Raw genomic sequence first — 19697 nt, forward strand, 5'->3', positions numbered from 1 at the left:
CATCTTCCTTGGTTAGATGGACGGACAGAGCCCAAGCTCTCCTCAGCCCCACTCCTTTCATATATTCCTGACTCTGGATCTAAAATTATTTTTTTCCTTCCGGCACCTCTTGTTTCTCACCTGTTTGATCTTCAAAAGTCGAGCTGGATCATCTCTGTGGAATTGGCGATCGGCCCAGAGGAAGGGATCAGCTACCTGACAGACAAGGGCTGCAGTGTGAGTCTGCTGGGACCCCACAGCAGTTTGGCTCTGGGCTCAGAGGAATGGGGTTAATGAATGAGCTCCCCTGAAAGACACCATCCTGCAAGGAAATCCCCCATCCCATGCTGCTGCTTGCTCAGATGGGGCATGGGGGTTCCTTAGACCTCAGTTGGGAGTCTTCAGAATTCTTTACCCTTGAAGAGAAGTGAATCAGACAGGTTATATATAGTGTGTGTGAAGCTCGGATGGGGCTGTTCCATCTTATTGTGAGTGGACATATTTAAGAAAAAAGTTTAATTTTTATGTGTATGAGTATTTTGCCTTCATGTATGTAGATGCACCATGGGAGTACTCTGCCTGAGGAGGTCAGATGAAGGCATCGGATCCTCTGGAACTGGTGTAATAGATGGTTGTTTGCTGTCATATAGGTGATGGGAACTAAAACCAGCTGTTTTGCAAGAGCAGCCAGAGCTCTTTAACTGTTGAGCCATCTCTCCAGCCCCGAGTGGTCTTTTTTTTTTTTTTTACTGTACTGCTAATGATCAAACCCAGCACCTTGTACATGCTAGGCAAGCACTGTACCACATATTGTTTAAAACTTCTGGATGTAATTTTAGTATATTTGTTTTGTTTCTTTTTTATATTATTTTTATTTTATGTGTATGTGTGTATTGCCTGCATGTAGGTAAGTGCACCCATGTCATGCAGTGCCCACGGAGGACAGAAGATGCTGTCGGATCCCTTGGAACTAGAATTATGGACAGTTGTTAGCTGCCATGTGGGTGCTGGGATTCGAACCCGGGTCTTCTGCAAGAACAGTCAGTGTTCTTAACCTCTGAGTCATCTCTCCAGCCCCTAATTTTAGTATATTTGTCTGGACAAACCTATCCTCTAATTAATGCCTTTAAGCTAATTCCAAATCCATATCTCAGACTTTGAATTCTGAATCTTCTGTTGTCCTCACTTACCTCATTGAGGGAAAATACCCATTAGAGAGAAACTCATAGCTGGTCCACCATTGTGTGCTCCTGTCTTGACTTGCAATTAATGTTGCTGAGCACCTGCTTATAGCTTACAGTCAGGGATGCGGAGAAAGTATGCACTGTTCTGTGCCAGGAGATAGTAAGTCCTGGGGTGTATAGTGACACTTGTCAGGGGTGGTATGCCGAGGAGGACATGATCCTATGGACAGGCAGGCAGGCAGTGTGGTTGCCATGTCTTCTTTGCAGGCTCCCACTAGCAGGCATGTCTTTTCAGGTGTGTTGCTTTGTGCTCTGAACTTCATACCTGGACCTGTGTATTCAGCATTGCCATGTGACCAGCCATTGTTGTACTGACCTGTCTGTCTACATGCACTCCTTGCTGTCCATCCCCACTCTGCTTGGCTCCTGCCCTGTTCTGAGAACTGTTCCTTCTGATTTTTATAAACCTGTTCCTCTAAGAAGGTGTACACTCTTTAATTTAAACGATACATCCGGCTGTGATGTAGGAAAGAAATAGGAACTTTGTCTTACCAGAGCATTTCCTTTTCTGACTGTACTGACTCAGAATAGCATACACAGAAACAGACAGATGTTATCAATCTAATCATAATCGTATCTGTTGCTTACAATATATACCATAGATAATTCATTGCTTCCAAGGTTACTGCTTTCAACACTGATATTTTCACAACGCGCACACCCATGCACATGTGCTCATGCACTATTCTGGGTCAGGGACGAGAGAAGGGTCATGAGGAAGAAATAGGGAACATACTTTAAGATTAAAGCTATGTGTTTAGCTCAGCTTGTACCACTTGATCACAAGAGGAGCCCAAGGCCTCATAAGAGTGTTGACACTGTTTTCCTAAAGGCTACCAGATTAAATAAGCTGCTTACATAGCAGGAAGACAGATTGAACAGATACTGTTCTTAACACTAACTCGTTACAAGGTTAGGGAAGACAGGAGGCATTTCCAGAGAAGTCCTTCCCACAGACTGTTAGAACTCACTCCGGATGGAGTGTAGAGGTATGTGTAAAGTGAGAATGATGACGTTTATAAGAAAATGAGATTATCCAATAACTTTGGGAAAGACATAGATCTCTTAAAAGATAAAAAGTGGTAACTCGGGGCTAGAAAGATGGTCAGAGGTTAAAAGCACTTGCTCCTCTTCCAGAGAACCTGGGTTCAGCTCCTAGCACTCAAAACCGCCTGCACACACGGTATACATATGTTACACTCAGACACACAAACATACACAAAAACTTTTTTAAAAACTATTAAAAAAAATAAAGCCTGGCATGGTGGCGCACACCTTTTATCCCATCTCTTGGGAGACAAAGGCAGGCAGATCTCTGAATTCAAGGCCAGCCTGGTCTACATAGTGAGCTCCTACAGGGAGACCTTATTTCAAAAAAACAAAAAAAAAAACAGTATGATTGTCAGATGCTTAAAAAAATGCTAACTCAAAAAGTGTCTCCCAAGAAATGGCGCATGATACCATGCCTGCCCACTGCGCTATTGAGGACAGATACAGGAACAGCACTGGTAAGAAAGTGGCACATAGGCCAGGCATGATGGCGCATACCTTTAATCCCAGCACTTGGGAGGCAGAGGCAGGTGGGTCTTTGTGAGTTCGACGCCAGCCTGGTCTACATAGTTCCAGGACAGCTGGGGCTATAAGGAGATCCTGTCTCAAAAAAGACCAAAAAAAAAAGGTGGCACGTGCCAGGCATGGTGACACACATCTTTAATTCCGCCATTTGAGAGGTAGAAGCAGGCAGATCTCTGTGACTTTGAGACTAACTTGGTTTACATGGTGAGTTCCTGGCCAGCTGGGGCCATGTAGTGGAACCTTGTCTCAAAAAATAACAAAACAGAAACAGCAGTAGGACCATTCAGAGTGCTTGTGTGAAGGGTAAATATATGTGTGGTCTCTTGAGAAAACTGTGATGTTACCTATTTTCAATCCTGTCCTTTAGATTTAGTTTGTAGTCACTCAGTTTTCTTTGAAGATTCTTTATCTTCTAAATTTTTTCAGAAAAAATTATTTTTACTTTATGTGCATGAATGTGTTGCCTGCTTGTATGTAAGTGCACCCATGTCGTGCAGTGCCCACAGAGGACAGAAGAGGGCGTCAGATCCCCTGGAACTGGAGTTACAGACCATTGTTAGCTGCCATGTGGGTGCTGGGAACCCAACCTGAGAAGCCGAGGTGCTTACATCCCGCCCTAGTAGAACGGAAGCCGGTAGGAAATGCCCCCAGGTGGTTCGGTGGTTGTACAGTGCAGCTGAGCAGCTCCGAGTGGCAGAGATCAGTTACAAGGGGCTGAGTCTTCTGCCCCTGAAGGGGACTATTACCGCCACCTGCTGTCCTTCCGTTTTGTGAGGCCAGCACTGCTCCAGAGCTGTTGCTTTGGTTTGATGCTTGGCCTGCTATCGTTTCTGGTGGACTTAGTACACCTCTCCCCTCAGGTGTTTTCCTTGGACATATGCAGTCATTTGGTGTTTGAAAAACGAATTTTAATTTGTCAATGAAAAGTATGTCATTAAAGCTGGGGTTGTGGGTCAGTGCCTTGCCTCACACTGCAGTCCCCAGCAACATGTGCACACACACACCCCACACCCACACACAATAACATTGTTTAGGACAGTTTTTCTTGAGCTTAAATAACATAAATCTGGGGCTGGAGAGACAGCTCAGCGGTTAAGAACAATGGTTGTTCTTGCAGAAGACCTGGGTTTGAATCCCAGCACCCACATGGCAGCTAACAACTGTCTGTAACTCCAGTTCCAGGGGATCCGACAGCTCCTTCTGTCCTCTGTGGGCATTGCACAACACGGGTGCACTTACCTACATGTAGGCGATATACGCATACACATAAAATAAAAAAATTTAAAAATATAACAAATTTGAATGTGGTCACACACACTCGTATCCTAGCCTTGGAAATGCTGACAGGAAGATCTGAAACCACCTTGGGCTCGTATAGGGTAGTTATAGGCCAGCTTGGGCTACATGGTGAGACCTTGTGTCATAAAAAAATAAAAAAGGCCCTCTGGTCTTGTGCTTAGGTTTTATTGTGAGGACGACCTCCCCTCCCCCTCCCCCTCCCCCTCCCCCCTCCCTCCTCCCCCCCTTCCCCCCTTTCTCCGCTGCCATAGATTGCGGGAGCACATGTTCATCACAAGCCATCAGCTCCTAACAGCCCTCTATTTCTCTATAAATTGGTGCATAGTTTTTCCACCTCTTCAAATTTCTGCTTCCTCCAAGAATCGCCTCAGGCGCCTCGAGGAGTGGTCATGGCAGTGGCTCCCCCTGCTTTCTTCATTCCTCTGTGGACACAGCTTTCTCTCACCCACCCATTTGTCAGGTCTCTTCAGGATACCACCAAGAGCAGCCTGAACCTGGATGCCACAGGACTGACGCACCAGTGTTCACTAGAGGAGCATTGTCCCACACAGTCAGTGTCCCCGACTTTGTGGGAAGGGTGTTTTCAGGAGAACAGATGGCAGCTGGGGTAGTGAGCGTTTCGCAGAGCCGTTAGGATCAGAGGACTGAGGTGTTTATCCCTGGCCTAAGGTTTTACGTTTCCTTCCAAAGCCCACACACCTGGCTGACTTCACCCAAGTGCAGACCATTCAGTATTCAAACAGCGAGGACAAGGACAGGAAAGGAATGCTGCAGCTCAGAGTCGCAGGTGCACCTGAGGTAAGGGACCACAGAGGGAGGCTCCCACCACTTCATCCGAGGACCCATAACATGGGTGGTGTAGAGGTGCTTCTCTAGGGTAACGGTGACGTGTTCCTGGGTCATCAGACTAGCAACTTCTTTGTGTGTAAAGGTTCAAAAATAATTCAGTGTCCCCCAAAATAGGAGAGGAGTAACTTTTTAAAATCAAGAATGTTATTATGAATATGATTAGAGACTATTCAGAAGCATCAAGGAAACATACTTGTTGGCTTGTCTGTGTCTGTCCTGGCCACAGTGCTGTTCTGTTGCCACAGCCTCTGGGCCTGATTGGTAATTCTGCTAGCACCCGCCCCAGTGTACTGAGAATGGATGGGCTGGGCGCAGTGGCCCCGCCCCTGTAAGTAACCCCATTCCTCTGGGGCCGAGGCAAGAGGATGGTGAGTTCCATCCAGCTACCATCATGGGCACAGCAAGACCCTGTTTCAAAAACTCCAAACAATAAAGGAGAAAGAAAAAAATTAGAAGTGAGTTAAGTGGCAGGAGGAGACGCAACCATTCAGCGAATACTACGCAGCGGCCTTTGGACCTTGGACTCTGAACAGAGCCTACTGACTGCAGTCTGAGCCATTGGTTGTGAGCACCTTATTTAAAGCTCTTGTCCCTGGCGCAGCTTGCCCACTGGGCGTTTCACCACTGTCCTGTCTTGTGAGCCTCAGTCAGCGACATCTGAGGCTGGAGTCTAGAAAGGGCTGACCCCCAGAATCAGCAGGCATGGGCGTGGAGTGCTGGAGGCCGGCCGAGTCCTGCCATTCCCGAGGAGGCTTCAGTGCTGCTGCCCCTCTGCAGTGTTTAGGGTCATGCAAGGGAGAGAAGCCATTTGTTTGGAAAGAAGTTACAAATAGCCTTGTGAATTAGGGCATACTTGGATCTGAAAATAAAATACAGCTTTTGTTGTCTCCAGATAACAGAAATAGGCCTTTAGGCAATTTAGAATGACTACTTGCTCTATACAGGTGACCCTCCAGATTTTTAAGCCTCCCAGCAAAACATGCTATGAAGATTAAAATACTGAAATTTTACCAATTTCCTTTAATGGTAGAAAATTATGATGCATGATTGATAAGAATGTACTGAGTATTGGTCTCTAAAATGAGTTGTGCTTTACCTTGTTACCTAAATTCTTTTCTTAGAGTATACCTAAGGGCCAGACTGCTGAAGGAAAATACTTTTTTCACTTCCTTTTTTCAGAAAAATGAATCTCAGTTTAAGCAGTTTTTCTTTTTTACTCTTAGTCTGTCTCCTGTCACATCTTCTAGGAACAATGTCCTTACATACCAGGCTTCCTTTCTCGAAAAGTCAGATCTGGCAAGTCTTGTTTCACGCCCACTCCTCTGTTTCCAAGTGTGTGCAGAAGTCTGATGTCATAGCACAGCTGTCCCTTTGATTCCTGGGAAGAACAATAATGTCTCTCTCTTGGTCTTCCCCATTAGCCTCTGACAGTGACGGCACCATCCCTAACCATCGCAGAGAACATGGCTGACCTGATCGACGGATACTGCCGACTGGTGAACGGAGCCACACAGTCCTTCATCATCAGACCCCAGAAAGGTGAGACTGTCTTCACCCCTGCTGCACTGGTGGCTTACCCCAGCAGCCCAGTCTCCATCTTGCTAACACTAAATGGGAAGGCCGGATAGGCTGTGGTCTACGTGTTTGCTTCCTAGGGATAGTGGCCCAAGTCACAGTCCACACATGAAAAGCTGGGCTGGGCTGCTGCTTAAGGATGACCTTGTACTGTGACAATGCTTTGCTGTGAGTGCCCTGTGTGGAGAAGCTCCTGAGTTCCATTAGTAAACTCTGGAGATTATCTCTCAGTTTTTCAAATGTGCCCCTTGGGATTCTTATAATTCATGTTGAGGTTTCTATCCTGTTGTTGTTTTCTCCTGTACAACTGGAACACAGAATAATTGAAGAACAAAAAGCATGATGTGGAATCAAATATTCTAGAAACGAGGCTGTGTACTTCAGAATGAAGCGGGGTTTACAAGTGTAGCACAAAGAACTTTCCTGCTGCTCTGGACTTCTGAAGCAGTCAAGTGAAAACATTCTGAGTAGGACATTATTGCCGTGGGACACAGGGACAGCCTCTGGGTTCTCCCTGCAAGCCACACACTCATCTGTAGAAGATGACTCTGAAACAGAACCGCAGCACCTGTTTGGTGCTGCAGGGTCAAAGCCCCATGCTCCACCCTGCCAGGGCTGCCTAGACAGTGCTCTGTTCCCAGTAGATGAGTATTGTTCCCTGTTCTGCTCTAGTTGCAGTGCGGTCTTGGCTTGTATTGACCTTAACTTTGTGCTGCCTACTTCGTAGGTCGTTAGGAGGGTCCCAAACAGTAACCAGACACCAGCCTGCACTAGGGCAGGTGGGCAGTGTATGTGAATTTGCCCGGGCCTTTTCCAGCACTACCTCCATGACTAGGAGTCGTGAAGCCTTGGTGGCATGTGTCCAGGCTAGCTGAACTGAGTGGCCCCACAGAGGTGGAAAGTGCAGCAGATGAGGAAGGCTGCATGGAAGGGGCCCACCCAGCTCGCAGGAGAGCCCTAAGCACGGGGAGCTCAGAGACGTGGGTGTGGACTGCTGTAATACACAGAGTCCTGGTACTCTCTGCATAAAACCTAATGATAGTATTATGCTCCGGAAACAAGCGCTGAAGCCATGGCCACAGGTGCAGCAAGCCACCAGACCACCCACATAAGGACTGGGTATTTCCTGTGAGAGTCACATGAACCATAGCTACTTGGGAATTTTCTTGTACAATGTACGTTTCTGTTGAGGTTCTTTTCATATGAAATGGCATCCTGAGCATGGTGGGAGTGTGCCTGTAATCCCAGCATTAGGGAAACTGAGGCAGGAGGCTAGCCTAGGCTACACAGCCAGTACCAGACTAACCAACACTGTAGGACAAGTCTCTGGGGGGGGGCGGGTGGATGTCATAACACAGTAGCTTTCAGAAGTGTCTGAAGTTCTCAGTTAAAGCTTTGACATAAAGTATTTGGTTTATGTTGAGAGAATTTCTTTACTAAAATGTAGTGCTGAAGGACACATGTTAGAGGTTGCAGGTGATTTCTTTTTAGTTAACCAGTCTCTATACTGCACCCTATCTTACCTATTCCCTTTACCAGTATGCTTTTTGTTGTTGTCATTTCTTGTTTGTTTTGAGACAGGGTCTCCCTGTAGCCCCAGCTGGCCTGGAACTCACTTTGTAGACCAGGCTGGCCTCGATCTGACAGAGACCTGCCTACCTCTCCCTCCCGAGTGCTGGGACTACAGGTGTGGCCACCACGCCTTCCTCCTTACCTGTGTGTTTTGTCTTCGTATTTGATACACGTTAGCAGTTAACAGGCAGGTGTTAAATGTGGCTGTCCATGTCTAAAGCTTCAGTATCTGTAACTGATTTCACAGCAATTAGCTGTGTACTCTGCAGGGAGCATCATTTAAGAGTTCTGCTCAGGCAGGAGAGTGTGAATAAAAATGCTTGTCATGACAACCCAGAGGTTGGTGCCCTGTATGCAGGTTTTAGTGAATGAAATTTTTAAGCTCTGTTCCCCTCAATGTATTCCAAGTAAGTTCTGTAGAAGCCCAGCTGGGATGCTCACTGTCACCTGCTCACAATAGTAAAACATAGAAACAGAATGGAAGTAGGGAGTGAATGAGAGAGCTTGAGTAAGGGTTACAGTATGTGAAGCTAAGTGGGTGCCGGCCTGAGAGAGAAAGAGAGAGAGAGAGAGAGAGAGAGAGAGAGAGAGAGAGAGTGAGAGAGAGGTAAAGTATGTGAGTCTAGATGTGGGGGGGGCTGAGAGAGAGAGAGAGAGAGAGAGAGAGAGAGAGAGAGAGAGAGAGAGAGAGAGAGAGAGAGAGAGCACGTGCGTGTGCACATGAGTGCAGGTGTTCATGGAAGCAAAGGTATTGGTATAGCTCCGGGGGAGCTAGAGTTACAGACAGTTGTGAGCTGCCTATTGTGGATGCTGTCAATCAAACTTGGGTCCTCTTCAAGAGCAGTATGAACTCCCTAACAGTTGACCATCTGTCCCACCCCTTTCTTTTGGTTGACACAGGGTCTTGCTATGCATCCTAGGCTGCATTGTGTAATTTGGATTGACCTTAAATTAATGATCCTTTTGCCTAAATTTCCCATCTACTGGGATTACAGGCATGTGCCACCACGCCTGGTTTGTATAACTTAATTTTTACTTATTTATATGTATTATGTGGCTATAGTTTCAAGGGTTTCAGTGTATTTGGAGTGTTTATAGAGGAAAAATGTGTAGAAAGGAGTCTGACTTTAGATCACAAATACACTGAAGAGAATGTGTTTATTAAAACACAGGAATGAATTTTAAATTTTTCCCTTTTTTTCCCCACATCTTTATAATGTAGAGTTGCTACAATGAATTAATACTAATTTTATAGTTAAAGACCAGTAAATAAAATGTTTTAGTCCAAAGTTAAAACTGAACCAAGAAGCCAGGCTTGGTGGTACACACCTTTAATCCCAGCACTCAGGAGACAGGCAGATCTCTGTGAATTCAAGTCCGACCTGGTCTACACAGCTAAGGCTACAGGGAGACCTTGTCTCACAAAGACCAAAAAATAAAAAAATAAGTAAATAAATAAAATTGAATTAGGGATGGTTGCCCACACCTGTGATCCCTGCACTCAGGCGGCTCACTAATAATTGAAGGTTACTTAGTATATATTACAAGTTCCAGCACAGCCGTGGTTACCTAGCAAAACCCTGTTTCACAAAAACAGAAACTTGGACTGAAAGTCTTAATTCCAAAAATCAAATAATAAAAATGTCTGGCTGAACCTGGCATAGTGGCCCATGCCTTTAATCCCAGCACTTGGGAGGCAGAGGCAGGCAGAGCTCCGTGAGTTCAAGGCCAGCGTGGTCTACATAGTGAGTTCCAGGCCAGCTGGGGCTACAGAGACACCCTGTCTCAAAAAGACCAATCACTCAATCAATAAAAATATTTTATCTATTTTTTTTATTTTATGTGTATGCGTGTATTGCCTGCATGTGTGTAAGCGCACCCATGTTGTCCAGTGCCTGCTGAAATCAGAGGGCATCAGATGCCCTAGAACTAGAGTTATGAATGATTGTTAGCCACTATTATAGGTCCTGGGTCCTCTGCAAGAGTAACCAGTACTCTAACCACTGAGCTGTCTCTCCAGCCCCAGGAGGTGACCTTTCATTAGCCTGTTGTCCTCACTCTTCATTGTGAGTCAGGGAACCTTTCAAACAACGAGAACCTTACGTGTGTTTTAAGTGTGGGAAGGAAAGCCGTGAGAGCCCAGGATGGAGATGGAATTGTGACCTGGCTGCAGAGGGTTTTCACCAGAATAAAGCTGCTTCCCTGACTTTTGCTTACTGTCTTCTAAAAGAATCCAAGGAGTCTCACATCTCTTTCCTTTTCCTCCCAGAAGGTGAACGGGCGTTGCCATCCATACCAAAGTAAGTGCTCTTTTGTGCATTTTGTCATTTTGTTTAGTTAAAATTTAAGAAAGTCACTGTGCTTTATTACCCATCTCATGTAATTACCATCTCTCATGTTCCCACCTCTGTATAGGAGTGCGAAGACAGGTGTCACTCTGTTTTACAATTTAGAAATTCAAAGAGAAATCATTGGTGGGTTCTTGTTCAAGTTGCAAATTTCATAGTAGGTGTTTTGGTCTATAATATCATTAGAGAAATCAAATGGCAGTGCCAAAAATTACATACTGCTTCTGTGTTTAGAATTTCTTCTCTGAGGACTAATCCGGGTTTTCCTAATCTGAGGCAGATGCCTGTTTGCGAAGGCCAGGTATTTTGTTCTTGGGAATGACAGCACTCACACTTTACCATTGCAGGTTGGCCAACAGTGAAAAGCAAGGCATGCGGACACATGCAGTCTCTGTGTCAGGTAAGGCGTGTGTGGTTAAGACCTTGAAGAACAAGCTACGGGCGTCAGGATCGTGGTCAGTGTCTCTCCATTTTGAGCTTGTTTGTTCTAAATAGCTCATGAAAATAAAGCATTTGAACAGTTTTACTCTTGGGAGGTAGCTTTCTGTGTGGTGCTTGGACTGTAGATGAATCATGTTACCCACCAGGTTACTCACCAGGATATGTAGGTTCCAGACTAATTTTCTATTTTAATGCCATGTTCTATTTAGAGTGAAAACTTTAACTTTCAAAGTTGCCATTATAGTTTGTCTTTGCATTCATCAGAACTTAATTGAATGTACTTTGTATTTTAAAGTTCAAAGTATGTTTTTTAAATGGTTTTTGTTTTTTACAATTGACATACATGGTACTTCATATAGTTACGATACTACAAAAGCATTATCTTAATTATTTGGTGGTGTGTAGTGAACTTTTTCTCTTCTAGAACTGGAAAACAGAAGAATTTAGGGAGGGGCAGGAGAAAGCACCTCCCAAGGGCCCAAGCTGGGTATCTTAACATACATACACCCTCCTGTTATATATGCACATAATGTACACATGTGTATCTGTATTCCCACATGTCATCTGTTCTTTTTTTTTAATATTTTATTTTTATTTTATGTGTATGATTATATTGCCTGCATGTCTGAGTACACCCATGTTGTGCAGTGCCCTTGGAGGACAGAAGAGGCTGTTGGATCCCCTAGAACTGCAGTTAACAGACAGTTGTTAGCTGCTATGTGGTTGCTGGGATTCAAACCCGGGTCTTCTGCAAGAGCAGCCAGTGTTCTTAGCCACTGAGCCAACTCTCCAGCCCCCACATCATCTGTTCTCAAGTTCATCTGTGGACATACAGCTTGTGTTTCTAAATGAACTTCTGATAAGTCTAGTATATGACACAGTGTCTTGAGTCATTTTCTCAAGTTTAACTCTGTACTTTTGCCCAATTGTTACTGGGTGTCCAACATCATAATGTGTCTATGTGGTTTCTGTGTTGTTCACAAACAGCCCATGAGCCTTCTCTCCATAAATGTTCCTGTGTTCCACCCCAGGCAGAGGTTCTCAGGTGGGGTGTGAACTGCTGCACTCTCTTGGCCTAGAGAGTGGACGACCACCACTTCCTGCCAGAGTTGAGAGAAGCTCTTGGTGCTGGAGCTGGTCTGGCTGCTTAGTGTCAGGGCTGCTGCATGTTTCCAAGACATGCTAATCATCTGAAAGCTGAACTGTGACAGGGAAGAGCCAGGCTTCCTGAAGGGCTGCTGGGTGTCCACAGCCCTCTGTTGTGTTTTTGGTTTTGTTTGTTTGTTTGTTTTCGGTCTTTTTCAGACAGGCTCTCTGTTCTGTTTGGTTCAGCTGGGTATAGATACTGACTTGGTGGACATAATACTCGTCAAAAGTTGTGGAGGGTAGCCCACATCCCATAGTAGGGGTCAGAGGAGAAAAGCAGACCTTGGAGCTCAGGGCCTGCAGTGTGCTGCAGGAAGGATAGCTAGGTGAGGTCTGAGCACTCATCACTCGGGCTCCTCAGTGTCTCTGTGCCAGCAGCTGCTGGTGAAGTCCGGGAACCGGCCACTGTCCTGCTGTGTCTGTGGCACATTCCTCTGGTTGCCCTGGGCATAGGACTGAACCGAAACATCTTTGGGGCTCAGCAGCATCATTCTGATACTTATCTTCGGGTGACAGTGTAGGTTCTAGACCTCTGAGCCCTTTCTCTTGGACTCCACTACACTGCTGTCCTCGTCCTTTAGGTTGGACTCTCACTTCCTTTTAACAGTAGGTCGTCAAGCTCTGTGTTTCGCTTCCCAGCCGGTCCCTCCTCTCATCTCCATTTCCACTATTTCTAAAGGACACTAAGAAGAAAACGCTGGACTGCTGGACGACTTGTTTGTTTTTTTTATACCAGATCTTGCTTTGTAGGCCAGGTTGGTCTGAAACTCCTGACACTCCCTCCTACCTCCAAAATGTTGGGATGTGGATGCAGGCCACTGTGCCTGGCTGGCTGAGTTTGATCAAGCACTGCTGTGTTCCTTTCTTTCCTTTATGTTCTGTGTTCTTTTCTGTGGCTTAACTCATGAAGTCCTTCCAGTACTGGTGAGGTCATCTCTTATGTATAGACAAGGAAACTAACGCCTTAAGAGGTTATATAATTTGCTAAAGATTACATAGCTCACAAAAGTAGAGTCATTGCTCAAACTTTGGTATGAGCCTCAAGCTCCATTTTACTTTCTTAGGACTCTGCCTTTGTTGTATTTTCTAGAGTGTTTAACAAGAAGTCGTGTTCTCATCTCTGAGGTACTTTAAAAACTTTGAGTAAAGATTCTGTGCCTACCAGATGATGCTCGGTCTGCAGTTCAACTGTCCATAGCCGTCCTGTGCCTCCCATTCCTGACTCTCTTCTTCACAACCACCTTGTTTCTCAGCCATGTTAACAGTGGGCTTTAGACTCCCTTCTATCTAGCTCTGCTGACTGTCCTGATTGCTTGTACTTTCCTTTTTTATACCACAGTCTTTCTGTCCCTGAGAACACTTTGGTATTTTGGTCCATGACTATCACTAGGCAGTTCCTAGACCCAGGCAGAGAAGAGTGTCAGTGTCTGGGTTGGTGAGCAGTGGGGCCAGAGCTTAGTTTTGGTCCTTAGTCCTGCCACCTATGGCTTCCTCCAGGCAGTCAAACAAACAAGGCTTCTTCTGGGGACGGCCAGGCAGCATCCACCCAGCCTGCAGCCTGTCAGTCTTGGCAGGAGTTGCCTTTGAAATTCCGACTGTTCCTCATTAAAAATGAGGTCAACAGAGTTTCACAAAAATACCTATTAGAATAGCATGTTTCCCTGGGCATAGTACTCTGAAGGCTAAAGAGATCTTTTAAAGTTTTATATTTTTATTTTATGTGGATGTATTCTCTGCGTCTGTGTAAGTGCACTTGTGTCATGCAATGCCCATGGAGGACACAAGAGGATGTTGAATCCCCTGGAACTGGAGTTATGGAAGGTTGTTAACCACCATTGGGGTGCTGGAATTCAAACCTGGGTCTTCTGCAGGAACAGTCAGTGCTTTTAACTGCTGAGCCGTCACTCCAGCCCCTTTAAAAAGATTCTTTGAGATTAATCAATTACATTTTATGCCTTTTGTGAGCTTAGGTAGAACTTTGGCCCTGTCGGGCCAGTGTCACAGGCTGCCCCTTGGATCTGTGAGTGTGTCCTGAGTGAAGTGTGCCTGTGGGCTGGGCTGCTCCCAAAAACCGTTGGTGTGCAGATTTCCAAGTCTGCAAGCAAGGTTGATTGAGCTCCAAAACCTTAATGTGTGACCAGTCGTCTGTGATGGTCGTGGCCATTGTGTTACACTGTGGCATGTGTTTAGTGTTTGAGTTACGCATGACAGCACTAGAAAGTATAATTTTTCTCCTTATATCTCTTCATGAAGATTACTTCTGTGGCATTTTCTGCCTTGCAGTAGAGATACTTGATTGATTCTCTTTGTTGAGCCCTCTGTGCTTAAAGGACAAATGTTCTACTTTGAGATACTGTGTTTAGTATCATTACAAATAGACAAAAATTGGGGCTGGAGAGGCTCAGTGGTTAAGAACACTGGCTGTTCTTACAAAGGACCCAGGCCCAAACCCCAGCACCCTCATGCCAGCTAACAACCTTCTGTAACTCTAGTCCAGGAGATACAATGCCTTCTTCTGTTCTCTGCAGGCACTGCATGACACAGGTACACTTATATGTAGGCATAACACTCATGCACATAAAATAAAAAATGAATTAAGTAAAAATTTAAAAACCATGTAAAATATTTGGCACAGATTATTTTGATTTGGTTGTTTCATTAAGCATAATTATATTTATATAAGATTACTTTTTAGCTATTTTGAATTCATGATTGAATTATTCTGAATTACCATGAGAACATCTAACAAAATAAGTATTATTTATGTCAGGCTGCTTCATTTCAAACCTAAAACATCTTGTATGTGCTTGAGTGGTTTGTGAGCAATGGTGGTCTGAGAAGTGTGTGGCGGGGACTCTGATCATCCCTGCCTCTCTCTCCTGCTTGTTCTTACGTACTGGTCTGTCCATTCATTGCTCTGCAGCTGCTTAGCAGATGCAAGTAGTTACTACATGCTCAAGATAGTGCCTGAAGTCTTCACAGTGTCTTATTAATATTCTGCTCTGTGGATGAAGAAATGATCCCTGTCAACGCTCAATCGCTTGGCCAGGTTGGCACAGCTGCTGAATGGAGAGCATATGGAAGCCCAGACCTTGAATTCCACCAGCTTTTCCTTTTCATTAGACCTATTGATTAACTCCAAAATCCTGATGTGTGTGCAGGCGACTAATAGTCTAGTGTGATTCCATTACAGACTTTTCCCCATTTAACAGGAAAATACAGTGCTGACTCTTAACGTTGAAATCCGTCTGTTTTTGTTCAGGTTTACGGAGCTACTTGTGCTAGTTTTGCCTTCAGCTTCAATCTCAAGAAAGCTGTAGTTCCCAGCTAGTCTCTGCTTCCAAATGCTTGCTGTCTTCTTTTTTCTTGGAGACAAGGTCTCACTGAAGCCTAGACTGTCTAGAACTGACTCTGTAGCCAAGGCTGGCCTGGAATTCATGGTGATCCTCTTGTCTAAGCCTTTCAAGAGCTGGGATTACAGGCATGAGCCACTGTGGCTCTGAATGCTTGGTTTTAACACTGACCTAGCAGAATTTAAAGGTGCAGGATGGGGAGCCCTTTCCCTGAGTATTGCTGACTAGTCCATAAATTCTTTGGGGACCAGGTGTGATGGCACAAGTCTGTGATTCGTTTCTTAGGAGATTGATGCAGGAGGCTTGAGGCCAGCCTCTGCATGTAGCCTCTGTCTCAGAAAGGGGGATTGGGTGGCTGGAGATGCAGCCTTGTGCTAAAGCACTTACCCAGCATGTGCAAAGCTCTCACTTCAGTCCTGGAATTGCTAAGGAATAAAGTTCATTTATGTGAATCATGTGCTTTGCCATGATGTTATGTGCTCCTAGAGAGATATTGGCTGTTGCGGGTGTGTTCTGAGTACCTGGGGAACTAGTATCAGTGACGCAGTGACTCAAGGTTTAGTTAGGAGGAGCTCTGAGCCACTGAGAAGCTGCTGTCGTCTGACATCTGGAGCCATTCTAGTGCGGTGTGCATGAGTACAAGCAAGGATGATAAAAGCAGGCACCTTGTCTCCCTGCCTTGATGTCACTTGAATTCTGCCTGCCACTGAGATGTCAGGGTACTGCGTAATCACATTGCTCTCCCCTGTGGTACCTGAAGGAGTCACAAGCCCTCAGAAGTCACAGAAGTACCGAAATCCAACAGTGTAGGCTGTGATGTGTCCTGTACAAGGGCCCAGGGCCGGGGCCTCCTTCCTCTGGCCTTGAACTCCCTGCTTTCATGTGTGCACTGCAGAAGGACTTGTAGGCTGGCCCAGAGTTGGGTGGCCCCAGCCACTTTCCCATTCAAAAAGACTGAGCAATGAGGACTTTGGTATTTTTAAGCTGCAGTCCCTGTGTCTCTGTCACTTCAGCCAGCCCTGTGAGGTTTGTCGTTCCTTCCCTGGCTTACTTTAGAGCCTGTCTCACTTCTAAGAAGTATTTCTGAAATACGAGACTTTAAAAACAAAACACTGGGGCTGGAGAGATGGCTCAGCATTAAGAACACTGGTTGTTCTTGCAGAAGACCTGGGTTCAAATCCCAGCACCCACATGGCAGCTAACAACTGTCTGTAACTCCAGTTCTAGGGAATCCAACAACCTCTTCTGTCCTCCGTGGGCATTGCACAACACAGGTGCACTTACCTACATGCAGGCAATACACGCATACACATAAAATAAAAATAATAAACAAAATATGAAAAAAAAATAAAAACAAAACACTATCAGACATCAAACCAGCATCTAACTTTCTCTCACTGCTCCGTCTTTCCACTTGGGGGTTTATCCAGACAAGAGTGAAACAAGTCGTGTTTGTTCAATCTCCTCCCTGCCTCTCCTGTGTCTGTCGGCCAGGCATGCTGTTGCTTGGTTGTAATTACAGTTAACCTGTTGAAGAAATCAAGGTACTTATCTTTTGATTTTTAATTCTGGATTGGTTGGCTGTATGTCTGTGCTGTTGCTTTACTTAACCCATTCATCTTTGGCGCCTTTATGTCCTATAATCTGCTTGTCAGGATATGTTCCAGTTTAGTTCTGTTACTGGGATAACACACTCTGAACTAAAGCCACATAAGGGAGGAAAAGATTCACTTGGCTTACACTTCCAGGTCAGTCCATCACTGAGGGAAGTCGGGGCAGGAACTCCATCAGAATTGTGGAGCAACACTGCTAACTGCTGAGGTAGCTTCCATGTCAGCCTAGGACTACTTCCCAGGGAAAGAGCTGTTCTACAAGCTGTTCTTCACCTTGCTATCCAGATGTTTTTGATCTTTGGGACAGTCCTTTTAAAACTAAGTGTTGGTGAGAGGTGCGATCCCATCTGTTCCCTCCCCAGATTAGACAGTTTGCTGGGGAGACTGTGTTTCCAGAGCACAGAGCTAGCTTGCGGAGGGAGGTGCAGAATTGAGCGGTGTGGTCCGAGGTAAGTACTGATCCTCTTAGACTAACCTTGCTCTGCCTTTGACCCCTGCCACCTCTTGTTCCTGCAGAGCCCCTTTCCCCATATTCCCATGAGCGTGTCCGTGTCCGTGAGGGCATTTTCACAGAGGTTTAACTGCGGGGCGGGGGTGGAAATCCCTGCCCTGAATGGGTGGCTCCATCTCATGGATTAAATCCCTGAGTGAATAAAAGAAACTGAGCTGAGCTCCAGTACTTCCCTCTGCTTCCTGACAATGGATGCCATGTGACTGGCTGCCTCAGACTCCTGTGGCCAGAGATGGTGCTATTCTAGCCATGTCTGCCTCCACAATGGGCTGTGATCCAAAGTAAACCCTCTCCTGCTGCTTTTGTCAGGCCACCGCCCCTACATCCACTTTTCTGTGTCTGTGCCCTGTTCTTGCCTAGCTCTTCCCACTCTTTACCTGAGTACCCCCCAGGGCTCATCTGTCCTTGACCCCTTTTTTGAACTTGCTAATAGCTTTCACCCAAGGGTGACAGGGCCCCTTGTGCTCCTGCAGCCCCGGCGCTGGAGGTGAGGGGTGTTCTTCCTTCTCGTTGTCGGCCACTCAACATTGCCTGGTCCTCAGAGTTCTGAGCGACTGCTTGCTGTGGGCTCTAGGCCCCTACACTTGTTTGGGAAGATCTCGGCGTTTGTTGTCTAGAGTCCACCTAGTGACACTACCCCATTTCTCCGAGCTCTGCACAGCTGTGGTGCTAGCACCGTAACTAGTCCTGTCACAGTTTCGCCTCTAAGAAAACTCTTTCACCTCCTGTGTTCCTTGCTTATTCCGTCATTGCCCACCTCAACAACCCTTTGACCCCACCAGGCTGCCCATCTCTTTGGGCTTGTCACCATGTTGTCCTGTGTCACACCTCTGGCACCCTCATCGACTTCTTTAGAAAGTCTCAAGGCCCTGCTGGGTGATGGCGTTCCTCCCTGACTTGTGCTATCTGTCTTCTCCCCTGCCTTGTTCAGCTTTCTTTGCACTTTCCAGAACTGTGTCTAGCTCCTTTGTTCCATGTCCTCTGCATCATGGGACCTTGACATCTAAAATAGCTGCACAGCTTTGGTCTCATGACTCTTGACTCCTCACTAGGAGGGCCTGTCAGCTCCTCTCTTGGAGCTGCTCCAGACCCTCCCTTCCTCAGCCTTAAACACCTTCTCTTCCATCTTTACACCAAGCCAAAAACTTGTTGGGAAAATTTATAATCATAAGTGAACTTGTACAGGTGCCTGCACCGTCTCCCCCTGCCTTTGGCATCTTAATCCCTGATTTCTGCCTGTTCACGCTCACTAGCCAGCAGCCCAGCCCTATCTCTGGTTATCTATTTGCCTGCTAGGTCTTTGCCATCAGTAGTTGACATGGTTTGTAAGGTGGCTAATGTTAGTTGTTAAGTTGACACAGTCTCGGGAAAAGTCTCCTATAAGGGATTGTCTAGATCAGTTTGGCCTGTGGCATGTGTAGGAAGGATTGTTTCAGTTGCAGTCATTAAAATGGGTTTGTGCAGCACCATTCCCTGGGTTTGGGTCCTGAATTGTACGAGAACAGAACCAGCGAATTGAGCAGTGTGTGTGCCTGTATTCCTCTCTGTGCTGACTGAACAGTGACCTGCTGCTTCTCGTTCCTGCCTGGACTTCCTGCAGTGAGGGCTGTGACCTGGAGTTGTGAGCTGAAATAAGCTCGTTCTCTCCTACGTTGAATTCTGCAGTGTTTTATCACATCAACCGAAATGAAACTAAGCCAGTGTGGCTTCCCACCCAAACCCCTCTGTTCTCCTGGCCCTACCCAGCAGGATTTGGGTCCTGAGGGCCTGCTGCTCAGAGCTTCTTGGCCTCTGGACGCCACACTCTCTGCCTCACTCACGCTTCATGCTGAGAAGCCAGGGTTGAGTCTTTGGGGCCAGGTCCTGTCAGTCTCAGTACTTTCCCTGGGGAATCTTTGTATTTGTAGCTTAATTAAGCTGGTGCCTCTCAAACTGCTCTCTTAAGCCTGGACTCGGTCTGGTAGCCTTTGCTTGCTCACTTGCTCTTAAAAGTCCAGTAAGCCCCTCATACCTAACATTGGAGCTGATTCCTGGCGCCCACACCAGGCCTGTTCCTCTGCCTCCTCCATTCCCTCAGTGGCTTTCCTCCGTCTGTCCTGCACTGCCTCTCCTCAGTCCGGTGCATTGCAGATCCTAATGGGCCCACCTTCCAGGCACTGTCACAGTCCACCTCCCATACTGCCCCTGTTCAC

General features: G+C 46.1%; 1 protein-coding gene across 11 annotated transcripts in view; it reads left to right on the top strand.

The window, feature by feature from the left end:
* The window catches only part of Ptk2 (protein tyrosine kinase 2), a 223995-nt gene that overhangs the window by 111613 nt on the left and 92685 nt on the right, over positions 1-19697 (top strand). For all 11 annotated transcript variants that reach the window (XM_029555008.1, XM_029555009.1, XM_008851064.2 and 8 more), the window contains exons 9-13: positions 139-216; positions 4788-4895; positions 6368-6485; positions 10363-10393; positions 10789-10841. In XM_029555008.1, coding sequence (XP_029410868.1) covers positions 139-216; positions 4788-4895; positions 6368-6485; positions 10363-10393; positions 10789-10841 — 388 coding nt within the window. The remainder of the gene's footprint in view (positions 1-138; positions 217-4787; positions 4896-6367; positions 6486-10362; positions 10394-10788; positions 10842-19697) is intronic.

Source organism: Nannospalax galili, unplaced genomic scaffold (assembly GCF_000622305.1).
Source record: "Nannospalax galili isolate Female #2095 unplaced genomic scaffold, S.galili_v1.0 scaffold525, whole genome shotgun sequence".
Taxonomy (NCBI): domain Eukaryota; kingdom Metazoa; phylum Chordata; class Mammalia; order Rodentia; family Spalacidae; genus Nannospalax; species Nannospalax galili.